At 44.1% G+C, this 15,267-nt stretch overlaps 1 protein-coding gene across 2 annotated transcripts in view; it reads left to right on the top strand.

Annotated features, from left to right (window-relative positions):
- The window catches only part of LOC140992122 (histone deacetylase 4-like), a 54,375-nt gene that overhangs the window by 12,041 nt on the left and 27,067 nt on the right, over window positions 1–15,267 (top strand). Inside the window, exons 3-4 of one of the 2 annotated variants that reach the window (XM_073462386.1) lie at window positions 4,506–4,574; window positions 13,212–13,519. In XM_073462386.1, coding sequence (XP_073318487.1) covers window positions 4,506–4,574; window positions 13,212–13,519 — 377 coding nt within the window. Of the gene's footprint in view, window positions 1–4,459; window positions 4,575–13,211; window positions 13,520–15,267 lie in introns of those variants that run through there. The other variant, XM_073462385.1, reaches the window with a different exon arrangement.

Genomic DNA, 15,267 nt, shown 5'->3' with positions numbered 1-15,267 from the left:
CCATCCCCCTCCAAAAACAAACACCTCATCATGGCCTGTACGCAGGGTGGATGTCCTGGTGTATTAGAAAAGCTCTGTTTTTAATTGGTATTAGGACAGAAACAGCAGTGAGGGGACATGAGCTAATGAAAGGAACGGGACACATCTTTTGTCCCTGTGTCTTTTGTCTCATCCCGGCTGAGAAACGGGATACACTGTGTTCTGCCAACGAGCTGTCAGCGGCAATTACGGTTTACACCGCCGCCTCGAAGCCCTATCGTTGTGCCTTTTGACATTGTGCTCCACCGTGCTTGACAAGAGGCATGGATGTCTGGCCTGGGCGCCAAGGAAACACTGCCGTTATGCAAGCAGATCAGAGTCTGATCGTTGCTGGGACCTGAAACATAGGAACGCTTGAAGAAGTCAAAATATACCAAATGGTATGCGGTGCACCTGTTACTCTGTATGCATAGTAGCTGCAGAACAACTGTCATCTCACATGTTGTGGGTGTTTGTTGTTGTATGGCATTAGACCAAGAGGCTTTACAGTTGCATCACAGATATCCTAGCAACCGTGTGCGGCACCATCATGGACGTCCTTTAAGAGTCGACTGTGTGCGAATAAATCTCTAAATACATGAAAACCACTCGGCATAGAGAGGGATAGCGTATGTCAAAAGTGGTGTGTGTTGGTCAGTTCAATAATTCATGACTCTTTCCATTTTCTATAGCTAATTATTGCTACACCTCAGGGGGCCGCAGTCTATCCCAGAATGCACTGGGGGAAGAGCAGGAAAAAACCTTTTACAGCTCGACCTGTGTGGTTAGAAATGCAGCTTTCTGCCATTGATGTCCAAAAGCTGGAATTCACACGGAAAAAGTCATTTTTTACAACAGATTTAAATGCAGAAAACAGTCAGAAATCTGATTGTCAAAGTCGTATTTCAGTGTCCTGATTGACTAAATACCAGAAGAACAGAAATCAGTCTGTTAACTTTTCACACAGATATTTAAAGTCTAATCAAATGAACCAAAGGTGTCAGCTTCTCCGCAGGTTTTATCCACCTCCACTTTGCTTTAATGGCTCTCTCTTAATCAAGCTGCAGCTTACGCCCATAAATTTTGCTGCTTTTTGAATAGTAGTTCTAAAGTCACACAATTATTAATGAGCTAATAAATCACATTCAAATGCTTATCCGACAGTCACGGTCATATTAAATGTATAAATCTGAACGGATTTAACGCTGGCATTGCAACTCTCAAAGGCTTACCCTTTGTGAGAGCCCCATCCTCTCTGCAGTTGTAGTTTTTGGCCTTTTTATTGGTCTACTGACCTCATGACTTTAACGTGTTTTGGACTTGAAACAGACAATCACCAATTCCCAACTAATTTGTGATCTTATATCAAATGACGGCATCGCTGAGAAGTACAAAGAAACACTGAGACGCCACGCCAAATTGCATTACCGCTGTGTTTTTCCAACTTACCAGCAGCATGAAATGAGGGTCAAATGGTTGTTTCCGACTGTTCACGGGACGCAAACTGGTGGCGGCTCACACAGGGGTCACCCATTCTCTTTTATCAGTCGCCATGACGTCAGCCGGTGCCCTCGGGAAGCAAATTTGCGACCCAGAGGAAAAGGCTCTTCAAGGAGAGGCGTGTTTGATTAATCGTATTGTTCCTGTCTGGTTCACCTTGCTCACTGGAGTCACCCTGGACGAAGCAGCCAGAACGGAAGTGCACTGAATGTAATGAGGCCGGAGCATCCTTCCTCTTTCTCTCTCTCTCTCTGTCACTGTCTCTGTCTTTGTAAACGCCACAGAGGCACAGACAGACATCTCATTTCTTCTACATAACAAAGGCCTCTGTCAACATACAGCATGCAGACCGGGGGTCAAGCTCTTCCGTCTCTCCATGCTGTCACAAAACTACATTCATGCAATGCAGCGGACTGAGCTCTCCACCATTCGGTTAGCTCGTTACTCCTGCACCCCTCCCCGTTAACAGCGCAGATCATAACATGCGTGTTTTCGACGAGCGGTAGCTGCATTAGCTCGAGTCGACTGACTCTCCGCCTGAGGCTAGCTGAGGCTATTTATAGCTCCCCGTCTCCCAATGCTCGCCTAGTGGGACCAAGAAGAGAGGAGAGAAAGAAAGAAAGAAAGAGAAGGAGGGAGGAGAGAGGGAGCTGGAGGGAGGAGGGGGCTGCTGGGTAACTAGGCTACATTCAAGATTGATAGAGCATGTTGCCAAGGTGTAGGGCACTTCTCCTATGCAAGTGTGTGTCGTTCTTGTGTATGTCCTTGTTGGATGTGTGCGTGCGTACACACCTGTGTGTCTCAGGTATCAACAGCGCGGTTTGGACTGAAAGCTTATACACTTTGTCTAACTAACCACAGACAAAGACATCCGTCCCCCTAATTCCCCACACTTAAGTCGGAGATGTAAAGCCGCTACCGGCAATTTGTGCAAAAACCGGCGTAGAATTACCCCCGAGCCACAGGTGTCATCACACACAGATGCACCTCATTTCCATTGCAAAATCCGGTGATGTGTGTGCGCCATTTGAATAGGCTTGTGAAGAGATATCAGCTATCATTGATGTGTTTGTTTTGGAGGCGGCGTGACCACCTGTCTGCTCTTGCAGTATTTCCTGAACTTTTTACATGGAACATGACACATTGTGTTTGTACGAGACCACAGGTTTGACCGGCGTCTTCATTTTAATAAATCAAGCGGCATTGTGCGGCAGCCACTGCTGAGGAGATGTAGGTAAATACACAAATGTGTCGAGATTCGTTTGAACAGGACAGAACGCGATGATCGAGGTCCACACCCAAGTCCTCACAGGGATTGACCGCAAGTTTTGCCTGTGTCTCGCGAAAGATTGGAGTTTGAATTGCACCTGTTTTGAGGTTGTTGCTTTCTTCTGCATCATAATACGTCAAGCAGAATATGTGGCAGCCACTCATGAGAAGATTAGGTAAATAAAAGTGTGTCGAACACGACCGAACCGAACGTGGTGATCGAGGTTCACACCCAAGTCCTCACAGGGATTGACTTGAAGTTTGACTTGTGTCTTGTAAAAGTTTGGAGTTTCAATTGCACCTGTTTTAAGGTTGTTTTTTTTTCGGCACCATTGTACCTCAAGCAGAAATATGTGGCAGGTACTGGTGAGAAGATTAAGGTAAATAAACAAATGTGTGTTGAGAGCCGTTTGAACAGGACCGAACGTGATGATCGAGGTCCACACCCAAGTCCTCACAGGGATTGGTGCATCAGGGGTGCAGCCATTCATGCAAGGTGGTGCGAGACGAATACACACATAATCAGCGTGCGATGCATCCTCCAGCTTCATGGCTAATTAAGTGTGTGTGTGTGTGTGTGTATGTGCCAGTCTGGTCCAGAGAGAATTCCAGAAATAGATCGTGCACAGTGAGACGCTCGCCTGTTTTCCTCTCTTTTATTCCTCCAAAGGGATTTTACATGGCTTTTCATCTCCCATCCAAAGGAATAATTGCATGTTTGCGTGCCTTAGATGTCTTTGAGCCTTGTGCTCAGAATATATATGGATCAGGTGCTCATGATGACTAAAAATACATACATGTGTACAGAACGTGTGTGTTAGTAGTCACAGATTTGATGTTGCATGTCAATTCCATCCTCTCCTCTATCCTCCCTTTTTTTTTGCGCCGTTTCGTTGTTTTTCCTCCATCGCCTCATCCTCCTCGCCTCCCTCTCCTTTCTCCCCTCTCCCCTCCTTACCTCCGTCTTCCCCCTCTCCCCCGATGCGCCCTCCCCCCCTCCTCACCCTCCTACACCACCCCCCTCTCTGTCGCTCTGCTTTTTATAGCCATGTCTTCCCAGGGCTCGGCAGCTACAAAAGCCTTTTCATGTTGCCACTATAATTACAGCCTACACACTTGCACACACACACATGCACACACACACACACACTGACATGCATTCATACACGCACAAACACAGGAGAGGAGCAACAGCACTGTGTCTTTGTGTCTGCATGTGTGTGCGTTGTGTGTGCGTGCTCTGCATGTGCTGTTATACACAAAAGGGTGAGCTATTTTTACCTCTCTCCCTCCCTCCCCTCCTCTCCATCACCCCCCGCCACCCCCCCCTCCTCATCCCTCTCTGCTGCTGCCAGCCACATTTGCTATGCTGAGCACAGGCAGTATCAGTCGAGCCCAACATCCCTCCTCTCGCACACTGAACTCACACACGAGCTGATGAAGGCTGCTCCCTCGGTATCCCTCAGATTTCCAGCAAATTTTAGAGCACCTCTGCAGCCGAGCATCCCGACACATTCGCAGCTTTCGCCGGTCATGGATCAGGCACTCGCTCGGGCGGCAGTAGCGGTGCCGCGGCATGTGCTCGCGGCTTTGCAGATGACCTGAAGCCCGCTCGCTCGGACTGTGGTCTTAACTGCCTGATTAGCAGGTTTGTGACTGGAAGCTCGTCTCAATGTTGCGGACAATATTTGAAGCGGAGTGTGCTCTCTCTCCCACAGAGGGGATCCTGGGAAAGGAGCAGCCGCTGGAGGTTCTGAAGACATCGGCGCTCAACCACATCCCAACAGGTTGGACACTCTATGTGTGTTTGTTAGTGTATGTGTGCATGTGCTGTGTGCGTGCACCTACGTGATTTCACTATTAACCACATCCTGTGTGACTTTGTGTGTTCCTCAGATGTGTCCGATTGTCGTTCATGTTTCGTTCTAATTATTGATGTGTCCTACACTTTTAAGATGTCTGTTCTTAGGTAGCAGCACTGTGACTTATAACTCAAAAATATGGTTTATCTTATTGATAGTGATGCGTTTCCAAAAAGTCTTCAAAAGAATCCACGCTTACTCTCCCATTCGTTGTAGTGATGCAGTTATCTCACAGTGCCATTTTGTTGAATGGAAATACAGACGCCCCGAATGTAGGCGCTCTGTTTGTGAGCTTATGTGAAAACTGTTGTTGATGTCTCAAGAGGAGCGGCTGCCAAAAATATACAGCAAAACAAGCATTTGTGCATCTCGTTGATGCGTTTGCAAGTTCCCGAGAACATCCCAGAAATATCAGAGCTAACCTTTATGACTGAAAATATTAACAGAATAGGTTTTAGGTGTCCTTTTGTGAGGACACAGTCAAACTGTATTTACAATAGCTTTCTCTACATCCAGTGAGAATGAAGCAGTATAGAGGGAGGCGAGAAATGAAAGGGGCACAGATGGAGATGAGGTAATCTGAAGGAGAAATGAGTCTGAGGTAATATATGCATAATGCATTATCTAATTCCATAATGAGGAAGCTTAAACTCTTCTGTGAATTTCATTTCTCACTACGGAGTACAATTTGGATTTTCCCCTTAAAAGATAATGAAAATAGTACGAGAGTGATTCATAATTTACTCCCCATGCTGCTCTGTTGCTTTCTGTTTCTATGATTTCACAGCAGTGAGCAGGTGGATCAAGCAGCAACGAGCTCATTCAGCCTGTTGCTTTGGAAAGAGCACATAAAAAAACAGCTTCCTCTTTACTTTGACCCAAAGTGTCTCCCTCTCGTCCCCGGACCTTACCGAAGCCTCACATGTGCTCTCGTGTTGTTGTTGGGGTTCATTTTCTGCGTGCCTCAGGCGAGGCTGTTAAAATATTTAAATTCACTGGAGTGACTTCATCAGATATTCTTGAAATCTGTTGTCTTGGATGCGGAGCTGTTGGGACTTCCACGCTGTTAGAGTGTGTGACCCGGACTGTTTGGATCGGCTCTTCGCAGGATGAGGAGAGTGCACCTGTCTAAGAGCATTTAGACTGCACTCTGTAGCATCCCACCGCTACATCCCAGGGTAGTTTCCTCATAGAAAATGCAATTGTTGCATTGAAAGAGTCCTGAATGCGTTGCCATCTAATCTGTGTGTAATCAGATCCTGGTGGATGCATTTAAAGCTCCAACACACATCGCCTTTTTTTGTTTGGGATGCAAAGCTGTGGTGGCTGCACCTGCAGGGAGCTTCATGACTCAAAGTAAATACCTCATATGTGTGGGTTGTTTTAAGTGACTCTGCTCTTTTGACACCTTGAACTTTTGTTATGATTAACTAAGGCTGCATAATTAACAGAAATATTATCGAATATTACCAAGAAGCTGCCTTTTTTTGATAAAGGTAATTCTTGTGACAAAATAGCATTATAATGAAGTACTGTAGTGCTGCAGAGATGTACCGGCTTAAAAAAAACTTGTTCTACTGATGTCAGAAAACGTGTTTTCATTTCATGTTTCAAACTTAGTTTGACTAATAGCATATGGAGGACCAAAACTGCCAAAATGAAAAGGCATGTATAGTCGATCTATGCAATCGGATGTCGATCAACCAACAGGCAAATAAATAATATCGTAACATCTCTGAACTAATCACTGTATCGTTTAACTATATCGTGCAGCTCTACCATCAACTTTCCCCTCATGACGAGGAAGGAGAAGCCTTTATAAGCTGTTTTTAAATTAGTGCTGAAATGTCAATCATCAGGAAATATCACCAAATATTTTGGTAAATCTTCTTTTTCATCATTAAACTTATTATCAAGATTCTCAGGTGTCAACATAATCCTGCTTTTGTTAAATGTAATAATTCTGGGTTTGGGGGTGTTGTCGGATAAAACAATGAATTTGAAGGTGTCACCTCTGGAATAAGCGTCTTTTTTTTACTTTTATTTTCAGACATTTGATAGACCCGAAATTTTAAGTCTACAGCAGATTAGATGATGTTCCTGTTTGTCTAAAGTCTTCAAATTGGTTGTATTGTTTGACCAACAGCTCAAAACCAAAAGACATTTAATTCTTAAGCAAAAAGCAGAAAGAAATGCTCATTACAATTTCCCACAGCCCAAAGCGATATCTTTAAATCTCTTCTTTTGTCCAACTAACAGTACAAAACCCAAAGACTCTTCATTTACTTTCATAAATGAGAAAGAAAAGCAGCAAATCCTGACATTTAACAAACTGGGACCAGCAAATAAGTGACACGTTTGCTTGAAAAAATGCCTGAAATGATTAATTGATTAACAAAATAGTTGGCTTGATTAATCTTCTTTTCAATCGACCAAAAAAATCGCGCTAGTAGCTTTGATAGCACACCTATGAAATGTCTGAAAATTGGTTATTGTGTTTGATCAACGGCCCAAAACCAAGAGACAAAGAAAAGTAAATCCTCATGAATTGACAAGCTGTAAAGGGAACGTCTGGAGGTTTAATCCAAAAACGACTCAACGGATTGATTGATGATAGAAATAATCGTTAGTGTCAGCCATAGACTGTATGTGCGGGACAAGGTAGGATCTGACTTCTTCATCTGGTACAACCAGTCCGGAGTATCCTCATGGCACCGAACACGTTCCTGCACGTACTGCCCCTCAACCTTCACACGTCACCCCCCCTTCTGCGTCTCACGTGTTATGTCTCTGCCTCGCGTTCACCCATCTCCTTCCTCTTAAGCTGCGGTGCTGCAGACCGTTTGTATGATGTCACTGAGACGGCGACAAGTCAGTGCTCGCTTTTTGGCAGAACGAGACTCGCTGCACCTCGGCACGTCCCTCCCTCTTCCTCTCAGGGAGTTTAGTCTTGTTTTTCAAGAGGTCACGCTGCCATTTTGGCAAAATCAGACAATCAGGAAAAGCTCTTATCGCCTCAGAGAGTTTGAGCTTGCACTGACGCTAATTCAGAGCAGCTGAGAGAGAAAGTAACGTAGGCTGATGTTCACCAAACCCACCCTCGGAGACCAATCAGGAAGCGGGACGCAGCTATTTTCCCCCCATCAACAGATGTGCTACTTGTTGCCTCTCATCTCGCCCTGCTGCTAAATTCACTGTGAAGCGCTGTGCAGAATATCTCCTCTTTTTTGTCATCTCTTTGCATGTTTAAAAAAAAAAAAGATCATTTCATCGAGGCCCCTCTCAACAGCTCTGCTCGGCTCAGTATGACATCTATTAAGCCTAACGAGTGTTGAGCTCAGGCAGTCAGACCGTGGGATATACACTCGGCGAACCGAGTCTCAAATCAGAGACGCCAGCCCTCTGCATTGTCTGGTATAAATAGATCTGCAATTGGAGCCAGAAGAGTTGTGGAGTGCGCCCGAGGGCTTGTAAACAGATTGTGATTTGTTGCGGGGAGATGGAGGGAAGAAAGGTGGGAGGGAGCGACTGAGCAGAGAAGGACGCAGAGCAGGGGCCCGAGGATACTGTAGGGCGCGAAGAAGGAGGACAGAGGGTAGTGAGGCAAGGAACCTACCGAAGAAGAAGGTGGCGGAGGAGTAATAGGTCAGAGATGGAGCTGGAGGAAGAAAAACGCTTCAAAAGAAATAACTGAGATGACGAGATGTTCAAGTCATGTCGTGGAGATTCCCTCTCATGCTTAAAAAATGTTCCAGATCAAACTGAAGGAAACTTTCAAACGCTCAAAGGAAAGACGAGAAATGTGAGGTTTTCTCTGTTTCCCTTCACACTTCAGATTGCAGAGAAAATGAGTTTGACAAACTGGAAGCGAAGTCTTTGCTCTTGTCAAACTCCTGTTGTTCCTGGTAAGGTTGTCAGTTGTGCAAGACTCCTGGAAGCTCCCCTGGTTTCCTGCAAGACGGCACGTTTGTCTTTGTTTTGGTGTTCTCTCCGTGCCCCCACATTGTCTTCTATCTGGTGCACATCAGTAAACTGAGGTACGTGTTTGACGTCACAGCTTGTACACAAAAATGTGCTGATATCAGTGTTTATCTTTATCGGCCATCTTTATCGTCATCGTTTTATAACTGGCCTGTACACCACAATGTTTCTGGGTAATTAAGTTGGTGTTGTGTTTGTGTTTTGACCTTTGAGAGAGGAGCTTTCTCCATGCTTTTTGAAATCTGCGTAGCTGTATTTTATTGAGCATTTTAATGAGCTTGACCTGCAACTAATCATTAGTTCCATTATTGATTAACCTTTTATTTTCTTCATTATGTGATCAATTGTTTGGTCAAAAACTGTTACATAATGGTGAAAAATGCATATTAACATTGCTTGAATGCGTCCTGCCAACAGTACAAAACAAGTTAAGACAAGAACAATCAGCAATTCTCACTTTGTCAGTAGCTGGAACTTTGTTGCATTTTTGCTTGAAAAGATGTGTAAATTGTTAATCAATCAAAATCAAAATAGTGCCAATTAATATTCTTATGCATTGACAAAATAAATTAGGCAACTAACTGTTTCAGCTCAAACCCAATGTATATACTTTAGCTGCTAAACTTAAAGCGTAAGAGTGCAGGATTGTCTACATGTCGAGTCTTTTTTCTTTCGTTGTTTTTTACGTTTTTGAAACCATCTACTTCAGTCGTTCAGGAGAATGCTGCGATGCTGTTTTGCTGTTTTGCTGTGGACGACAAAACTTTCCATTCAGACTTTGAGGATGAGTAGATGTCTGTCCAGGCATTCTCCAACATGTACAATTAAACAGAACTTGCAACAAAAATGTCAACATAAGAGACTACAGCAGCAGAATAGAAAAATCACAAACAGTAGTTTAATGCTAATCCCTCATTTTATTGTGATCCACCAGAATTTAAATATCAGGGGAGCCTCCCTGCAGGGAAAGTCCTTACTCGGCTTCACCTGAAACCATTTTGTGGCTTTATTTGTTTGGGAAATGCAGGCAAATTCCAGGCCAGGAATTTGAGCACACAGTATTAAAACCGCACGAGAGCGAGATAGAGAAAGAGAGAGAGAGAGAGAGCGAGAGAGTGAGGGATGGTTATTATAAGTAGAGGGAGGAGGGGGGGTGGGAAGCCAAAGGAGACATGCAGCCGAATGGGACGCCTGCAAGTGTGTGGGAGATATTTGATGCACTACAACCGGCGAGGAGGGTTTTCCTTGGCCTTAGAAGCAAGGAAAGCAGGTCGAGCGGGGAAAGAGTGGAGAGGGTGAGGAGAGAGAGAGCGAGAATGCTGCGTGTGTGTGTGTGTATGTGTGTGTGTGTGTGTGTGTGTGTGTGTGTGTGTGACGTCGGTTCCTGGAAAAGCAGAGAGCTGCAGAATAAACAGGCTGCATGCCTGAGACTGCCCTGTGATGTCACCACTGGGCAAACGAGGGACGAGGGGAGGAGAGAGAGAGGATAGAGAGAGAGCGAGAGAGAGACGCCCATCAGGTTAAAGAGGAGAGCAGGATGAGCGAAGAGCAAAAAGTGACAGAGGTGGAGAGCAGGAGGAGAAGTCAGAGTGTATTGTCATTCTCTGTCATAGACTGAAAGAAGGGAGGAGGAAGAGGAGGAGGTGCAGTGATAAGGAGGAGAGGACGTAGAGAGGAAGCTGCTGAAAGGAGGAGGAGGAGGAGAGCACTGATGGGTACGTTTAACGACACCACTGATTCTGTTTCTGCATCTCCCTCTTTTGTGCTGCGAGCAATTAGCGCCGACAGGGATGCCATGCGAGGTGTGTTTGTGCTTGTGTGCGCGCGGGGCTGTTTGTGTCGAGTAGGAACATTTTGTACGGGTGGAGATTGTGTGTGTGTGAGTTATGGATTTGCATTAGCCCAGGCTGCTGTTTTCAGTCATAATCGCGTGTGTCTTGCGCTGTCTTTCTTTTACTTTCTTACACGTCTGACTAATGAATAATGAATAATTCACTTATTAGTTATAAAAAAAGAGAAAAAATGCAGTTTTTTTCCACCCGGAAGTCACCATTCAAAGTGAGTTCATCTTTGACGTCAGCTTTAAACTGACCCTGAAGACTTAATATGGAGTCCTTGCTACTTTCAGCCTCCTGAATAGTCAGGGAGACTCAGGATCTCAAACTGCAAAGTGACTCATACTGATCAAGGTACATTCGTGACATAACTGCAAGGAGCCAAAAAAAAAAGTTTCTTATAATTTCAAGATCCAGCATCTTGTCGTCAAAACTCAAACTTTCTCCACAGAGTGATTCAGGACTGTAGGAGTTATAGTCCTTACTAACGAGCCCCCGTCTCTCCTTCATCAACTGCCAAACTGCAACCGCCGTTGCTTCCAAAACGAGCAAGGGCCAAAACTGAGGGCGTCACTGCATTTAATTAAGTATCGTGGTACCTCGTTAGGCAGATTCACAAATGGCAAAAAGCGTGTAGCACCTTTACCCGTATGGAAATTAATAGCGGAAGACAAAATAATGTCAAACCTCATGTCCTGTGGGTTGAAACAAATAGATTAATTTCACCATGGATGCGTTGCAAGGAGATTACAAGACCGTGCGGACGTCTGAGTCATATGTTGTTGTCATCCCTCACATGAAGGCAGTCCTTAGGGACCTGGTGCATGTTGTTGCCGCGTTCTCACCTGCTGCATGAAAACATAAAATAGTGGAGCTTGTTTGGATGCAGGATTAGCCTGAAGATGAAAGACTCTTTCCCAGGATGGTCTGTGAATGCTTTATGGTTTTATTTTTCAGTCGTGGCACATCTCTGAGAATGATATATGAAGAGAGAGTGTCTGTGAAATGGGAAGGAATAGATAGCAAATTTTCCAGTGATGTGTATATTTTTCTTCAGACGTCCCTCAAGACAGTTTGTCGCAGTAAAGTGTATTTATGATGAGTCTTAAGTCCTAAGGTATTTTCACACTTGGATTGAGTACAAGTGCGACGTCCTAAAAATAATCTGAAGAAATCTCTCCAGGTTGCACCCAAGTGTAAATTTGCCACAGGATAATGCTTGCCGTGTATTTTCCTCATGTTAAGCTATTAAGTGTGCCAGCGATGTTTGCCTCTTTATTAACACAAAGTTCCAGGTAAGTATCTCTGGCTCTCGCCGCGCTCTCTGTAAACATGTAGGTAAATAATCAGCCAATCGACTCCTATTTATTCAGATTTAATGGGGAGGAAGCTGCGTGATTGGAAGGCTTCCTGTGCAGTGATTTGTGGGTGGCTGAAGCGGCTCAAGGCCTGCACCTCGCCGGGTCAATGCAATCTTTGTCAGATGTCGCCGGGCTGCATGTGTGAGCGCAGCATCAGTCATAGGCTGTGTGTGTATGTGCGTGCAGAAGACGGTCAGATTTGACATTGCTGCAGATGCTTCAATGCTGCGTAAAGCTTTATGATTCCCCTGTTATTTTCTCTTTCACAAGGAGGTCAGAGGTCAGGGTGAGCTATTGAAAAACACTCCTTTATCTTGTATCATTTCAAAAATGGAGAACAGATTGATTACTTTTTGACACATATCAAAGATTTAGACCTTTTGCTTGGGATCGCCGGTCAAATAACAATCAATACTTCTGAATTAGGGGCATCTATCATGTTGCACATGACTATAGTTAATATTGGCTATTTTGATTTATCGCCCTGATATCGCTGTTTGTGTTTTTTGCTGAGCGTATTAGATAGGACATTCACGACAAATGCATTTTAGTAGAATAATCCGATAAAGTTGTTGAATAGTCGATAGAGATTTTGAAGAAACTGTGGATGCGAATGGTGGCTGTTGAAAACCTGACGCTAAACTGCATTGCTGGCTTTAAAAATTGGAATAATACCAGTTGCGTATGAAAGATATGGAATATTTTAGGGTTAGGGTAAACTGAATTGCTGGCTTTCATCTATTTGAAGTCACAACAGTCATAATAGTGGGGTGAGCATGAAGGATTCAAACTATACCATAGACTTGGAGGCTAAACTGCATTGCCAGCTGCTACCATTTATGGATGATGGTCATTATTATGTTATTGCTAAGTTTTGATGGCAGTTTTTTTCCCTGTTTCCTTTATGCTGTATGTCAGTTGAAAGCTTAGCTAAGAAAACTACAAAACTCCCTCTCTCATGCAGCTATGTATTTCCTTGACTAAGATTGTAGAAAAGCTGTTGAAAATGAGAACAGGCATTAATTAAAAATCACAAAGCTTTGAATCTCTTGTGAAACCCTTTGATGCTTCACAATTGATGCTCATGCTGAAGCAGTTTGGTGCCAACAGGTATGTAGTTTTTTATAAAGCTCGATTCTGCATCCCAGAGCAGGCAGACCCATTATAAACATTTTGAAGAGCTTTGATTTAATCCCACTCAGCTACACAGAGTCTCTACTTGCAGTTGTACTAACCAACTGTGCAAACACCAAGGTGCCTTGTAGGATCAATGCGACACAAAGGAACATGTTATTTTGGAGCAAACTGTAAAATGATAAGAAAAAAGGACAGACAGTGTCTACAACTCCCTCCCAGCATCTCTCTGTCTCTCTTCCCCCCTGCAGTGGACATCAACTCGGCGCTTCCCCTGCGTCTCCCTCCGGCCGCCATCCCCATGGACCTGCGCGTGGACCATCACCAGCAACAGCAGCAGCAGCAGGTGTCCTCGCTCTCCCCGCCCGGTCAGCAGTCGTCCTGCCCGGGCCAGGCCGGCGGGGTGGCGGCCTCGGTTCGCGAGCAGCAGCTGCAGCAGGAGCTGCTGACCCTGAAGCAGAAGCAGCAGATCCAGCGGCAGATCCTCATCGCCGAGTTCCAGCGGCAGCACGAGCAGCTGTCCCGGCAGCACGAGGCCCAGCTGCAGGAACACATTAAGGTACGTAATTTACATATCTGACGGGTAACTAGAGTAATTGCATTTTATGTCACTACGATATAGTTTGGAGGCAAATATTGTGCTTTTTATTTGACTTTAATTTGACAGCTTTAGATACTTGTTAGCTTGCAGATTCTGTTTATTGCTACAAAAATGAATCAGCTACTAAATTGTGATGTATTATCGTAGATTTATCTTCCCGAGTTAGAAATGGCTGCAATGTACGCATGCATCAATCGTTTAACTCAATAATATAACATATATTATTCTGTAACTGGCTATTCTGTGTAATGAGTAATTTAATTTTTCCTACTTTCACTTCTACAGAGCACTTATACACTGTGTGTTTCAATCTCAAAACGTCCTCCACAACTGGATATGTAAAATAAAACTGAAATAAAAGTAAAGTAAAAAAGTTATAACATAAATTGATTTGTGAAAGTCAAATTTCCAGGCATCAGCACAGATGAGATGAGTACAGTCACAGACATTTCAAGGATATTACACCAGTCGATGTCGTCATAGTTCAAGATCTGATTCCATTAATGGCTATTTTAACAGATAAAAATTGTATAATTCAGACAGAAAATGTATTATTTACACCTGAAAGATGAATAATTCAAAGATTTAAACTCCCATTTAGTCAATTCCTCCACAGTTGTGCATGACAGGGGAGAATAGTTTGATTTTAAATATGGATTTTACAGTCCAAGTGATCTCAGATCATTAGTGAACCACAACGGTGCCTCTTTACTCTACTTAGTGGTTAGATTGAAGATGTTCAGAGGTGTCTCTGTCTTTTTCTGCCCTTTCCATGGTCATTGTCAGCATCGACTTGTAAAGTGGACCTATTCCTCTAGTATTCCTCTCAGTTACATATCTAATTTAACTTTTGAATGGTAGCGTTTGTCGTAAATATTGGTTTTGAATGTGAGCATAGAGCATGCCATCATCGTCAAAGATTGAGTATACCAAGGGAAATTGACCTTTATCTGAAGGAAAAGTGGCGTCATCAATCATTAAAGCTGTCGACCAACAGCAGCCAGCAACGTCCATAAACAAATACAGTTAAAGCTGCACAAAAGCACCAGACCAAGTTTTTATTTAACTCCTCCAAGTGGCAGGCTCGTAGCCCAAACCTATTTAAAACTTTAGGAAACAAAGCAGAGGCAGCTCTTAATTTAGTCTGCCACAGGATTCTTCATTAACGGAGCGAACTTGCCAACAGAGAGCAGCTCTGTCAGCTTTAAATCTCTGTGCTGCGAGTAAAGAGGGAGCCGAGAACAAGGAGGCACTTTGCCTTCATTTACTTCAACTTCAGGGATGGATAGCAGCAATATAAGGATGTGCTCGGATTCAGAAAATCGGTGAAAGTCTGACTTTTGTAGCGCCGGTGGTGTGTTACATAACTACACTCTTGTGCACCTGTCCTGTTGTAGCCTTACTTTAAATATCAGCATCCAATAATACATACTGCATGTTCAGGAGGAACGTGAAGCCTCTGGATAATAAACAAAATGGCACTTTATGCTGCACACATGGAGCGCTACATGACATGTAACAGATGAAGGTATCGTAGTGACCTGGAAATACAAAGTGAATCTAGATCAGCACGCCCACACTCTGCAGCTTTAATACATCGGGGCCCCTGAGAGCACCGGAGAGCTCCTGTGGGGCCGAAATGTCATGTAAAATTAAAGCTGCAAGCAGCGATGAACGGGCCCTCGCAGTCCACGCGGGTCGGGCCG

This window comes from Pagrus major, chromosome 24 (assembly GCF_040436345.1).
Source record: "Pagrus major chromosome 24, Pma_NU_1.0".
Lineage (NCBI taxonomy): Eukaryota > Metazoa > Chordata > Actinopteri > Spariformes > Sparidae > Pagrus > Pagrus major.
Note: the sequence above shows the minus strand (reverse complement) of the source record. Positions and strands in the feature narration are given on the sequence as shown.